This window comes from Rhineura floridana, chromosome 21 (assembly GCF_030035675.1).
Source record: "Rhineura floridana isolate rRhiFlo1 chromosome 21, rRhiFlo1.hap2, whole genome shotgun sequence".
Lineage (NCBI taxonomy): Eukaryota > Metazoa > Chordata > Lepidosauria > Squamata > Rhineuridae > Rhineura > Rhineura floridana.
The window spans coordinates 13498290-13511981 of NC_084500.1; the positions used below are offsets into that span (position 1 = coordinate 13498290).

Below are 13692 nucleotides of genomic sequence, written 5' to 3' on the forward strand. Positions count from 1 at the left end.
AGTTCCATTTATCTTCCAGCGCCTGCTGCATACTTGCTCATTAGCTGGGGGTTCGCTGCCTCTCTTAACCCCTGAATGGCTGCTATCATTTCTACCAAGCAGCTGTTCTGTGGCAAGGTTGGAGGGGCGGGCGGCACGGGACTCTTGTGCCTGCATGCTGCTCGCATGGGGTGGAGGGTTAGGGGGTTGGGTGGATGCAGTCAGAGGGCAACCTCGCGCTTTCGTCCTGAACCTTTCTCTCAGCCGCTGGAGAAACCCTGGCAAAGGGTTGCGGGCAGAGCAGGAAGATCTTGAATAATGTGACACAGATCTGTTCATTATCAATTTTTTCCAAGCGCTGTAACTGAGATCTTTATTAGTTTCGTGTTTATTAAAATGTCACTCAGTGTTACGACGTGTTAAGCATCGGCGTAAGCAGGAGAGTATCACAGCGGGGCGGAGGTGATGCTCTGTGTCTTAGCTTTTAGGTTAGTTAAACATTGTAGAGCCCACCAGTTAGGCTTTTAAGAAAACGCATATGAGATTTTCCCCCCCTCTCCCAATGGTAATTTGTTGGCAGAAATCGTAAACCAGACACACGTGGGAAAGAAAATGATCAAGCCAGCCTTTGAAAATAAAGTCCCTCTCTGTGGATATATGGGAGAGGGAGACAGATTGTTCATCATCCGGCATACACCCAAGTGTGTTTATAATTTAGTACAGTCAGCCAGTGGAACTCCGTGACATAGGACACAGCAGGGTTCTCAAACTTTCTACCCCCAGGACCCACTTGAGAGGTTTGGAAATAGCTACGGCCCAGTGTAGAAGCAGAGCTAGCCACAAAATGTTGGCAGTTGCTGACATAATTTCTGTTGATACCTAATCTCTTTTTGGAACAGCTAAATTCTTTGCCATGGTGATTTCTTTGTGGCAAGGGGTTCCATAGCTCAGCTTTCCTCAAGCTATGTACAGATGTTGGCTGTGGAGGTATTGTGACTCAGCCTCCCCTTTTTAGAAAGAATTTGCTGGTCCAGAAGTTGTAAGTGGAGAAGGCAATTTCTTCTTTATTATCTTCTTTATCTCTGTCAAAGTATTTTATTGCGTTTCATTTCTCCTCCCATTCTCCTTTCACACTTAACTTGCCCCTTAACCACCCTCCAAACTGCCAGTTTCTTTCATCCCTCTTCCCTGCTTCAATTACATTTACTTCTTCTCTTAACCCTTTCCTTTCTGAATCTCAGATGATGATTATCATCATCATCATGAACAACAACCACCTTTTTTCTGATTTCCGTCAACGCCTCCTCTGGTACTGTTCCCCCCAAGGATGAGGGAAACTACCCTTTCCTTCCTCCCTCTGTCTCTCGGCCACCTTTACTCATTATGTGGAAAGTCACTGGCATTGGTCCAACCAAGACGCTGTGGCAGGTGTGGAGAGCCTTTGGCCCTCCAGATGATACTGAACTACAACTCCCATCAACCCCTGACATCAGGGCCAATGTCGTAGGATGATGGAAGTTGTGGTTTAGCAACATCCGGAGGGCCCAAAGGTTCTCCACACTTGGGCTATGGCATGACCAGAGGGTTGGGCGGGCAAGTGAGGAGGCGTTGGGCAGGCTGTGGCTCTGAGTCCCGCTGCTGGTTCCTGGCCCACCATTTGACCCTGCACCTGAGGTTCCTCACACCTACCTCTCCAAGGGTGTTGAGGGACTGTAATTCAGTGGCAGATTGCCCGCCTTGCACATAGGCTCTAAGTTCAATCCCCGGCATTTCCAGTTTAAAAGGACCAGGTATTAGGTGAGGTGGGAGGCCCTTTTCTGCCTGACAGCTACTGCCAGTCAGAGTACGCAGTACTGCACTCGATGGACAAAGAATGTGGCCTGGCATATAAGGCACTTTTTGTGTCCATTCAGTGTCAGTAGATGAGGGATGGTGAGCAACTAAGACTTTGCACCACATACTTTCAGGTTAAATGAGTTTTTTAGCATTGATTTTATTGTATGACTTCAGGGTCTTTTAACAGCATTCAGGATTGTGGCTCTTGATGCTATTGTGCCTTGGAGAATTGTAAGAGATGGAAAGAAATGCAATGACTCTGGAGGGTTTTGTTGTTGTTGTTGACTTGCCTCCTTGCTTTGGGACGTGATCTATTCATCACTCGGCAGAAACACAGGCTCCATCTGCACTAGACATTTCAGCTGTATCCTACCACTTTCAACAGTCATGGCTTCCCCCAAAGCATCCTGGGAAGTGTCATTTGTTAAGGGGGCTGAGAGTTGTCAGGAGATCCCCATTCCCCTCCCAGAGCTACAATTCCCAGAGTGGTTTAACAATCCATCCCTCTTCCCAGGGAACTCTTGGAAGTGCAGTTCCATGAGGGGAATAGGGGGTCCCTTGACAACTCTCAGCACCCTTAGAAAACGAAGAGATTCCTGACCAGGTGTCAGGAGACTAGCTTAGGTCTATTGATTTCAACAGGACTGGACCAATTCCACACCATTTGTTCAAAGCGGTATCATACCACTTTGAACAGCCGTGGCTTCCCCCAAAGAATCCTGGAAAGTGTGGTTTGTGAAGAGTACTGAGAGTTATGAGGAGACCCTTATTCCCCTCCCAGAGCTACAATTCCCAGAGTGGTTTAGCAATCAATCCCTCTTCCCAAGGAACTCTGGGAATTGTAGTTCTGTGTGGGGAATACAGGGTCTCCTAACAACTCTCAGCACCCTTCACAAACTACACTTCCCAGGACTCCTGGGGGGGAAGCCATTGTTAAAGTGGTATAATAGTACTTTAGGTGTGTAGTGCAGATGTGACCAGTCTCTCTCCCCAACACACCCCGGCAGCGACTCACTATTCCAGTGTTCCAGGCCTCTTGCTTTTCAGCCCCCCAGCTGCTCGGGCAAGGGGTTCGCGATTGGCCACAGCAACCTAGGCCTTGTCTGTTGGGCTGTGAAGTGTCTTAGATCCTTACTGTGCCTGAGATCTGCTGGGACTTAGCTACCTACAGGCTGGTCAGGACGGCCTGGGCCCTCAAGCTCAAAGGGGACTTCAGATTTAGCCATTTGTTGATGTTTTGACCTTTGAGAAGTTTTGCAGCTGGTTTTTATGCACATTGGGCCCAAATATGGCAGACTCTTTCAGCGCAGAACTGCACATTTAGGCAAATAAAGAGATATGATTTGGTACCAGATATAAGTCTGCCCTCAGCCAGCCCCCACCTGCCTGCTTTCTTTCTTTCCTACTGCCAGTCAGCTCTGCTTGCCATTGGCTCTGGATCTACCTACTTTTGGTCTCCTTAACTTCTGCCCTACCAGTCCTAATGGGCTATTGAAAGTCAGTGTGGTGTAATGGTTAACAGTGCTGGACTTTTACCTGGGAGGCCAGGCTTTGAATCCCTACTCTGTCATGATGAAATTCTCAGTGGATGAGCTTGGACTAGTCACTGTCTTTCAGCCCAACCTACCTCACAGGGTTCTTGTGAGGATAAAATGGAGAGGAGATAACCATGAACACCTCTTTTGAGCTCCTTGGAGGAAAGGTGGGATATAAATGTCATAAATAAATAAATAAAAATATTGTGCCCTTATGGTTGCTACTTTGGCTTAATGGACCACTGGATCTTAGCCAGGAAGATAATTACTGCGGGAAATTGCTGGTGGATTTGTATGGGGTTAAAATAGGGAGGGGAACCCCCAAGCTTCCTAGACTGTTTTTCTGACCCAGTCTGTGCTGAGCTTCCTTCACATGCTAGACTGGTACTCTTCAGGTTGCTGACCTCATTTCCTGCTCCTTCCTTCCTTCTTTGTCCCACCTTCGGAGAGGAGACCGCCCCCTGCATAGATCAAGCATGGGTCTTTGCATCTCCAACTCTAGTTCCCTAGAACTAGGATCTTTTCTATCAAGTCTGTATTTTCTGTAATAAATGCAAGCTTTCTTATTTTCCTAAACCCAGAATCTCAGTGTGATATACTGTGAAGGGTGTTCTCCTTCAACCAAGATTCGCACACAGCTCACCTATCATTGCTGTTTTGCTGCTCTGCTAGCAATTACTGTTTACTGTGTCCTCTTCAGTATGCGTCCTAGTTGCCTTGTGTGAGGCCTCTGGATCTCTCTGCCCTGAAAGATAACCTCTTGATATCTTTCAGCCACACAGCTGGGGGGGGGGGCTGACTGGTGAAACCCCCTCACTGGCCTTGTTCCACACACTGCTCCCGCGTGTGTGCCTGGCCTGAACTGTGATATCACCCTGGGATATATGTGTGTGTGTGTTTGTGTGTGAATGAGAGAGAGAGAAAGAGAAGGTAGCCCACTTTGCCACTCGCACGCAGCCCCAGAATGCTGCCTTGGACTGAAGTGGCTTCCCCACCCCTGCCTTTTCCAAGCGTGGTTTAGCAACACAAATGGTGCCCTCTCTTGGTTCACAATCTCTGCCTTGAGGCTCCGCAGTGAAGAGGGGAATCTAAAGAATAACGTTTGCCGGAAGTATTTTCCCCTAACCTGTTAAACTGGACATACCTTTTTAAAAAAAATAACAATAAAGCATTTTGATCCCAAATGTTACAGGAGGCTGTGATGCATGGCCTTGCGGAGTCATTTCTGCCTGGCAGGAACTTACTAAAGATAAGCAGAACCCTGACATTCTTGGAGGTTACTGTCACTGCAGGCCGCTGTGCCTCCCAATGACTTTTCTTTCTTCACTGTTATAAAATGCACACTGGGAGAGGGCTCAGCCACTGCGTGTTTGGCTTGCTGCTCTGTGACCGTCACATCTCCTTTTTCTTCCTAAGGGACCACAAAGTGAAACTCTTCAGACTTGTGATTTCCCCCCACTGTTTCCTGAGTTCCAGGGTGGGCATTTGGCATTAGATGATCAGAGATAGGCTGCAGCTCAGTGGCAGAGCATCTGTTTTGCATGCTGAAGATCCCAGGTTCAGTCCTTGGCGTCTCCAGTTAGGGCTGAGAATGTTCCCCATTTGAAAACTCCGGAATGCTGCTGCTGGTCAGTGTAGACACTACTGAGCTAGATGGATCAAAGGCTGCTTCCTCTGTTCCAATGCGTTTAGTCCAGCAACGTGGAGGACTACAGATGTTCCCCACCTTTCGGCACAAGTTGGTGTTTTCGAGCACTGCTTTGAACTGGTCGTTCTGCTAACGCTACTGAGATGGGCTGAGCTTTTAACATTCAGGCAAAATCTTTGGCTGGATGGCGAAGGAAAAGTGAAGCTTCCATGCCAGTTCCTGTTTTTGGAGTTAAGTATTGGACCGCTTTGGAAATGCACACAAAAATAACAATCTTGTATTAAAGAGAGCTGAATGGCCGCTCGTTAAGCCAGGCATGTGAGGCAAAGGGTTGTCCTGCTGCTGCCGTTAATCATGAGGAAGGGGAAAGGTACACTGAAGCATCATCACAAAGCCTACCAAGATTTTGGCAGCCATTGCCCAACATGCATTCAATAGAGCTTTAGGGGCTATACTTGGGGTTTTTTTTAAAAAAAATGAAAGTTATGTTTTTAGGGTGCAGAATTCTGCACTCAACTCCAAGTTTCTATGCTTGTGTAGTGCTGTCGCAGAATACATGCACACAGCCCCTGCTGGAATTGGGATGGACTCTACTTTCAAGTGTTTTTCCTCCTCCCCTCAACTCTGCCACACTTGCAACATCATTTTGCCAAGCAGCTGCATGCCTGCCATTAGCTCTGAATCATTCTGCCCCTGCTGGAAGAATCTACAGGACTTAACAAATAATTCAGTTGTCTTTAATAGTGCACAAAAGTGGGTTTTTGTGGAATATTTAATAGACAAAGCAGGTGTGGGGAACTTTTGGCCTTCCAGATGTTGCTGACCTACAACTCCCATCAGCCCCACCAAGCAGGGCCCAGTGGGCAGAGATGATGGGAGTTGTTGTTCAGCAACATCTGGAGGGCCAAAGGTTCTCCACACCTGAGATAAAGGGAAGAAGTAAAGAACTATAGCTTCCCCTCCCCAGCCCCCTAGCAACTCCCTCCCCCACAAAACCTTCCTCATCATAAAGTGTGAGGCCTGATGATCTGACTGCAAAGGAAAGAAACCTATTCCTTGATATTTAATTGTACAGGGGGCTTATGGAATTGATTGAGAGCTCAGCCTTTTACAATACTCAGTGAATAAGAAACATTCCTGACAATCAATCAATGATAGGATAATCACTCTTGATTCCCCTTCTCTCCCCCCTTCCTTTTTCCTTCATTGTTACCTTTCTTTCTCTCAGAAGAAGAGGGTTCAGAAGCCAAAAATCTTTATAGACGCCGCTTTTAAATTAAGCAGAAAATAGACATTGACATTTTTGTTAATCTCACCTGGATCATTACCGGGGCTAGCTCGACAACGCAAGGGTGGCAGACTGTCTAGAATACATGAGTGTTTGCTTCCTTAACACCTTCTCCTGTCCTGTGAAAAACTGGATTTATTATTATGTTTTTACATATATATATGGCATCACCACGCTGTCTTTAAAAATAATTACAGCGCTGGCAGTGCCCATCCACACCCGATTTCTCACGCAGAGAAATTGTTAAGGTGCGCTTGGGTTATGCTTGAAAAATACGGGGGTGCACCCGCACTAGGCACGGTGTGAAAGTGTAATGTTGCCGTTACAAAGCAGGTGTGTCTCTCACACTGTCGACTTCAGGGCCTCACGGGTAAGGTCAGCATTAAATATTTCCACACTTTCGAATAGGCTCCGGTTCTGCTTGCTCTCTTTTGACTTCATACACCTTTCTCCACCTTCCCTCTGTGCCCCTCTGCATATCGGATCCGGCTCTTTTGTGGCCTTTGCTCAGTCTTTCTGGCGATGCCAGTCAGGGCGGACAATACTGGGCCATATGGATCAATGGCAACTTCCTGTGTCCCAGTGCTTCAGATTACAATGTTCCGTTTCTCTCCCCATCTCCAGTACACTGTGGTCTAAATGATTCACACCTAGTGAGAAGTGACCTCTCCCCATAATGAGTTTAGCTTCCTTCTCTCCTCTCCTGCCAAACTTTCTCAGAAAAATCTGTGAAAGAGCCTTGATCTTTTTGCACTTTCCCCAAGAGAGCCTGGGACTTTTTTGTCTTGCTTTGCTAAACGTGGAAGCTTGCACCTTCAGCACCAGGAGCTCCCAGGTCAGAGTGCAGTTTGAAAAACTGTACCACAATAAATAAAATGAGATGGCTCCTTACCTGGTGGCAAAATAACACCAATGTGGGCACCTGGCAAGTTTGCTTGGGGGAAAGATCTCAGATACAAGACGCTGTTGCGGAAAAGGCTGTCTCTGTAGTTGCCATCCACCTCTCACTTCCCACGGAAATTGACCCTCATGAGTAGTGTACGTGGGGGTGGGACTGGTTGCAGGGAAGGGTTGCTGTAGACAGGAGAAGCAAGAAGTCTCACCCTTCAGCTGTCAGTGATCCTTGGCATGCTCAGGAGATTTGAGGCCTCAAGAAATAAGGCCCACAAGGCCTTTCCTGTTGTCACCAGCCCTCCCTTGACGGACAGATCTGGGAGACTGGGAGCCCAATGTGAGCTGGGCCCAAACTTTGGGAGGGGGGAGTTTCTGAACTGACAAGCAGGTACAGGAAGCAAAAGGATTGTCTCCTCAGGGTCAAGCTAGATGTGACATTTGTCATGTGGCTGGCCCTGTGCTGCTAATTTAAACAAAAATGGTATGCAGATTGGGACCATGTGGGGTGTGTGTGCGGCTTTAGTCAACTCCCCCTCTCCCTGCTATTTGCAACGGGAGATAAGGTAGTGATGGTTTTCTTAAGCACGGCCTTCAGCAGAAATGGCCCTGAGGCCCAGTGAATGGCCACTTCAGCTTCTCTGCCTTCATTCCCAAGGTGCCCACGGATGTACTGCATACAGATTCCAGCTTTAGATTGCAGCCATGGTTGTGACTAGACAAGCGTGACTAAGTCTTTTAAAATTCTCACTGAATCAAAGGTTATTTGGGGGGGGGGGGAGTGACAGACTACTTCTGTCAGTTGGCACTCTATTGAGCTATCCAGTGCTGTCTGTGAGTGGGCATTGTAGCCAATAACATTGCAGTGAGCTGTCCAGGGTGCTGCCTCTGAGTCAGCACTGTAAGCAATTGCTTTGCCATGAATGTGTCCATATCTGAAAACAGAATACATCCAAATACCAGATACTTAAACGATGTTGGACTGATAGATGCACCACATCCTGCTTGCAACCTCACAGAAGCACGTGGCTGGTTGTTGTTGGAAGCAGAGTGCTGGGACCAGATGGATCTTGAAGCTTCAGTCACATTGGGACCTGAACGTCAAACTTCCACAAAAAAGAACAGTATGGGCTTGTTATATCAAACACCTTTTTATCATGAATATGAACAAATTAAAGCTGACATAACTTTCAAATACTCATTTTGGGGGGAGTTGTCAAATTTATTTATTTATGTGGAATTTTTACCCACCCATCACCACAAGGTCCCAGGGCAGGGTTACACCAATAAAATACACAATCATGAAACAAATAAAACAGCTATAATCATAAAACAACGGTTTAAAAAATGGAAAACATTTCCATACATAAAAGAGTTAAAAGGAATTTTGTGTAAAAAAAACAATACGAACATTTAAATAGAATTCCACATACACGTTTCAGTTTTTTGTTTCTTACAAACATTTCCCAACATAAAGCCAATGTCACCTTACAATAATTGATTGTGAGTTTGTGTTTCAAAATGAAATATCATACAGAACAAAATTACAGTGTACCATTTGTAATTCAGTAATATGAGAGCATTGGTCAGGGGTCTGACTACGTTTGCAAGGCACTGTGAAAACAATTAACAATAGTTCCGACGCAGATAGGGGGGAAATCAGCCTAAATATAACAAGCGCGTTTTGACCATAGCTCTTCAGTGGCATATTGAAAACATGTGTACAATATGGAACATGCACAAAGAATGCATGTATTGTGATGTTCAGATCCCAATGATGTTTTAAAGTGTTTTTAGTGCTTTCGTTTGCCGCCCTGGGCTCCTGCATCAATAAATAATGTGATTAAAGGTTTGTTTTTGTTGGATCATATTTTATGTTGGTGCTATATGGGCTTTAGAGCCAGTGTGGTGTAGTGGTTAAGGTATTGGACTAGGACCTGGGAGACCAGGGTTCGAATCCCCACACAGCCATGAAGCTCACTGGATGACCTTGGGCCAGTCACTGCCTCTCAGCCTCATGAAAACCCTAGACAGAGGGTCACCATAAGTCGGAATCGACTTGAAGGCAGGACATACATACATAGATGGGCCTTGGTCCAATCCAGAAATGCAGATGCAATTTCCTTAAAGCAGGAATGGGGAACCTGTGCTTCTCCAGAAGTTGCTGGACCTCAGCTGCCATCATCCCATGGCTATGCTGGCTGAGGCTGATGGGAGTTGGAGTCTGGCACCAGGATCAGCATTCTCTGAATGAAGCAGCAGTGATTGTCTGGGAGGGACGTTGTGTGCCCTTCTTCCAAGTCCACTGTTCTGTATTCCTCTAGCACCCCCCAACCTTGCTGCTTAACTTGGAAATTCAAAATGCAGATCTTGGAAGCGCCGTAGATTACACCACACGAATGCCTAGCTCTGTAGATTTGCATGCATTGCATAAATTCATTCTTGGAGGGTTTTCTTGGTCATGCCTCCGATTCTGTATAAGGACTGTTACCAGGTTTTGTCACTCCACTGATGCCAGGACAGTGAGCTGTGCAAGGACAGGGTGTTTATGCTGGCATCAGAGTGAGGGGCTCTGCGGGGTCTCAGGGTCTTGGGATCGTCTAGCCATTTGGGTGTGTGTGTCTTGGGATCTCTCATTCCTCTGACTGCATCCAAGTAAATGCTTGTTTCTAAGCTTTAGGGAGGCCAGCCGAGAGTGGTTTTTGCTTCCTGCGGCTCTTTGCTTGTGCATCTCTCTCTCTCTCTCTCTCTCTCGCCTCCCATGGTCTCTGACAAGCATCTTTGTGTTGGCTTGTTTGATTTCAGGCACCCCAGAGCTAAGCCCGGCTGAGCGGAAGGAACTGGAGACCAAGCTGAAGGATCGGGAGGAATTCCTAATTCCCATTTACCATCAAGTAGCCGTGCAGTTTGCTGACTTGCACGACACGCCTGGCCGGATGCAAGAGAAGGGTGTCATTACGGTGAGTGCCGCGAATCCTTTCCCTCCCACTGCTATCAAAAGCGCCACCATGTGTGAGCGTCCATTGAAGAGCCACTGAGGAGGTCCTCGCAGACCACCATGCTGAAGAGGGGTGAGGTGGGGAGTATTGGCCGGCCTGGGTTATGCTGGCACCATGACATTAATATTAAATTTTTAGGAAGAAGAGAGGAATGTCCCAAGCAGACTTGGTGTGCCAACAGCACTTTGGAAAAGAGTTTTCAATCTAGACCCAGCAGGGGCATCTACCAGTATCAAACTATGTATTAGGAAGCTGCCTTATAATGAATCAGACCATTAATCCATTTAGATCAGTATTGTCTAAACTGACTGGGAGCAGCTCTTCAGGATTCCCAGCAGGAGACTTTCCCCAGCCCTGCCTGGCAATGCTGGGGATTGAACCTGGGATCTTCTGCATGCAAAGCGCTCTACCCACTGAGCTCCATACAGCGTTTCCTTTAAAAATAAAGCAGTATTCCAGCCGTCATGGTTTTGAATTAAGGGCTGATGTAAATAGAAACACAGAAAGCCACCTTATACCGAGTCAGACCATTAGTCCATCTAGCTCAGTATTGTCTACACTGACTGGCAGCAGCTCTCCAGATTTACAGACGGGGCAGATGCTGAGGACCGAACCTGGGATCTTCTGCCCCACAGATCATGTTTGACAGATGGGTGAGGCTGCATACCTGTCAGTCACCTGATGTCACAGTGACACCAGATGACCCATTTTTGCCCCATGCAGTGCTGACTGCTGGGGATACAAAGTGCTCTCCAAACATTACCAGTCAGCTGATCATCAGTGCTTGGAAAGAGCTGCAGGGGCATTTTGCACAGGGCGTTACAGGCACCACCAGCCAGCTTTTAGGTGGTGCTTGCAAAGCCCCTTTTGGCCCAGCTGCCGCTTTAGCTGCCTCACGCTTGATATCAGGTGCAGGCAGGTGGGTGTGGCTTGTCCAAAATGGCCTTCTGGGCCAAATGGGGAGGGCTGGGTGTCCTAATTAGGCCCCATAGGCCAGAGGTTCCCTGCCTCTGGCTTGTGTGGGGCTTCAAGGGCTTATTCCCCCCTCCCTCGTTTTAACTCCTCACTCCTCCCTCTCTTATACGCACACAGGACATTCTAGAGTGGAAGACGTCCCGCACGTTCTTTTACTGGAGACTGCGGCGCCTTCTTCTTGAGGACTTGGTGAAGAAGAAGATCCATGATGCCAATCCTGAACTGACGGATGGTCAGATCCAAGCCATGCTGAGACGCTGGTTTGTGGAAGTTGAGGGCACAGTCAAGGTAAAGGTCTCTCTTTTTGCTTTTTAAAGCACATTGCTAGTTCTTATGGCTATAAAGTGAACGTGTGTGAGAGAGAGGGGGGCAAAGCCTGATGGCATCTTTGAGGTTGGGGTGGTGGAGAGTTGCATTGAATTTCTAGTGGTTTACAGATGGGAGCAAATCTCCATGCCTCTCTGCCCCTGTGGCTTGCAGCATCAGAATAAATTTATGCCAGATAGATTAACATAGGCAGATTGAGTTAGGCAGTATCATTTGCATCAATGACATATTTTGGAAGGTTGTTTCTGTTTGTCTGCTCGTTACGCATTTGGATGCCTCTTAAGGTATCAAAATCTAAATTTGCGTGATGGTTCCTGAGATGAAGGAGCAACTGTTTGTCTATGTTTGGATACAGTTGGTGGCCATTTTGAATCAAGATGGCAGACTGAACCTTTTAAAACTGCACTGATTATTTGGGTTTCTTAGAATTCCTGAGCAGTGCCAGGCACTGTCCGCTAGTAACTTACACAAGGCCCAGAATTCAGTCCACAGTGGAGAACTTGGCAGGCTCAATCCAAGTTAGGCCTAGTTCTTCCTGAGAACAGTGCCCTGGATGCAGGCAGTGGTTCCCTTGAAGCAGTCCTCCTCCAGAGAAAAGCTAATTCTGGGTGGAAGGGTGAGGTATAAATTTAACATATTATTATTTCCCTCCACATAGACAAAGATGTCAAGGTGAAGAGTTTTATGGTAGACCCCTTCAGTCTGGTTTGTGCCGGATTTTGCCTACCAAGCAGAAACTGAGTCTCGAGTTAGCTCCTAAGAACTGGCCAGTTAAATTTTTAGGAGCGTTTTCCATGAAGCGTTTTTGGAGAGTCCCCCCCCTTCACTTTTCAGAGGAACTACAGTACCTACTTCTACCTTTCTCCAAAAGGAACTCGACCTGAAATTCAACATCTTAGTGGTCCTTCCGTTTTTCTAACGTATCCAAGAGAGTTTTGCTGTTCACTGCCCTTCTTCCCCTCTCGTACCCCATTGCTCTCCGTTTTCAACATGGTTATATTTCACATAGGACTGTCTCCAGAGCTGGTGCTCCTACTAAGACACCCTTCCTGTTCTGTGAGTTGAAGGAAGGGGAAAATACATAGATCATATCTGATCTGAAGTGCTCTGGGGCTCTAAAAGGGAATGAGAGTAATACATATTGGGAAGGAGGGAGATTCCCCCCCCCCAGAGGGCTCAGAGCTTTTTGAAGGTAGCGTTTGAGCATTTTTTCTTTTAAAAAAAGGCAGGCGTCTAGTTAGCTAATACATTACACCAATCAAGGAGAGTTATCTTAAGCCACAATTAATCTGCTCCCTGGCATATGTTGATAGGAGAGCATCATGCTGTTTCTTAATTAAAGGCAAACGGATTAAAAATGATTAATAAGAGTATTAAATATTCGCCTAAATGAAAAGTGTCGGGATTCTTGGGCAAATCCTGGCTTTGCCCAGCTGTGCAAAGTGGCAAGCTTTCGCAGGTTGGATTGGAGGTGGCATCGGGATAGATTCGGAAAGTCTGTGTGTGTGGGAGGGGAATTACTTCCTTGGTTCCTTGCGAGGGAGCATTGTTGTTGCATCTGGAGGTTGCAGCACCAGGCAGTGGCTGCAGTTCTAAAATAATAATAATTGCAAATAACGTTGCAATTTTACTATTTTCTACTGTTGCAGTATTTTAACAGATTTCATCAGGAGAATCTCAGACAGGGGGTTTAAATCTTAGGTTAAAAATTCCCTCCTGATTCATCGATTAGCAAGGCTGAAGTTGCATGGGATGCCCAACCCTCAGCTCTCTTTCTGCCAAATTTGGTGAAAAAGAAACTTGAGAGTGGTTCTTTCAGTTTTCTGGGTGAAAACGACTATGGCTGTTTTTAATAGTTCCACAAACAGCTGAAATGGGCAGCAATCTGTTGAATACATTTGATCGATGCCAACAAAATCTTTTAAATCCCATCCTTCACCAATATTGATTGGATATGAACTTGTATATTTTTGGAGACGTTTGCTTTTGTTAGTTGCAAGTATAATTTGTATCTCAAACTTGAAACAATGTCCTTACTTACATTATCTTTAAAAAGACACCCATATTGACATTTTGGTAACACATTTGTTTTAATATGGTCAGTTAAAGGTTGGCTGATTAATCAACAACAAAAGAATTAACTGCCCACAATTATTATTGATTGTTGCATATTTTTAATGTGAAATGTCTTTGGTAATCTGTGTTACCTTTTAA

General features: G+C 46.3%; 1 protein-coding gene across 8 annotated transcripts in view; it reads left to right on the plus strand.

The window, feature by feature from the left end:
- ACACA (acetyl-CoA carboxylase alpha) overlaps positions 1-13692 on the plus strand; it is a 239190-nt gene that overhangs the window by 215976 nt on the left and 9522 nt on the right. For all 8 annotated transcript variants that reach the window (XM_061604841.1, XM_061604839.1, XM_061604842.1 and 5 more), the window contains 2 exons: positions 9983-10137; positions 11269-11439. In XM_061604841.1, the coding sequence (XP_061460825.1) occupies positions 9983-10137; positions 11269-11439 (326 nt within the window). The remainder of the gene's footprint in view (positions 1-9982; positions 10138-11268; positions 11440-13692) is intronic.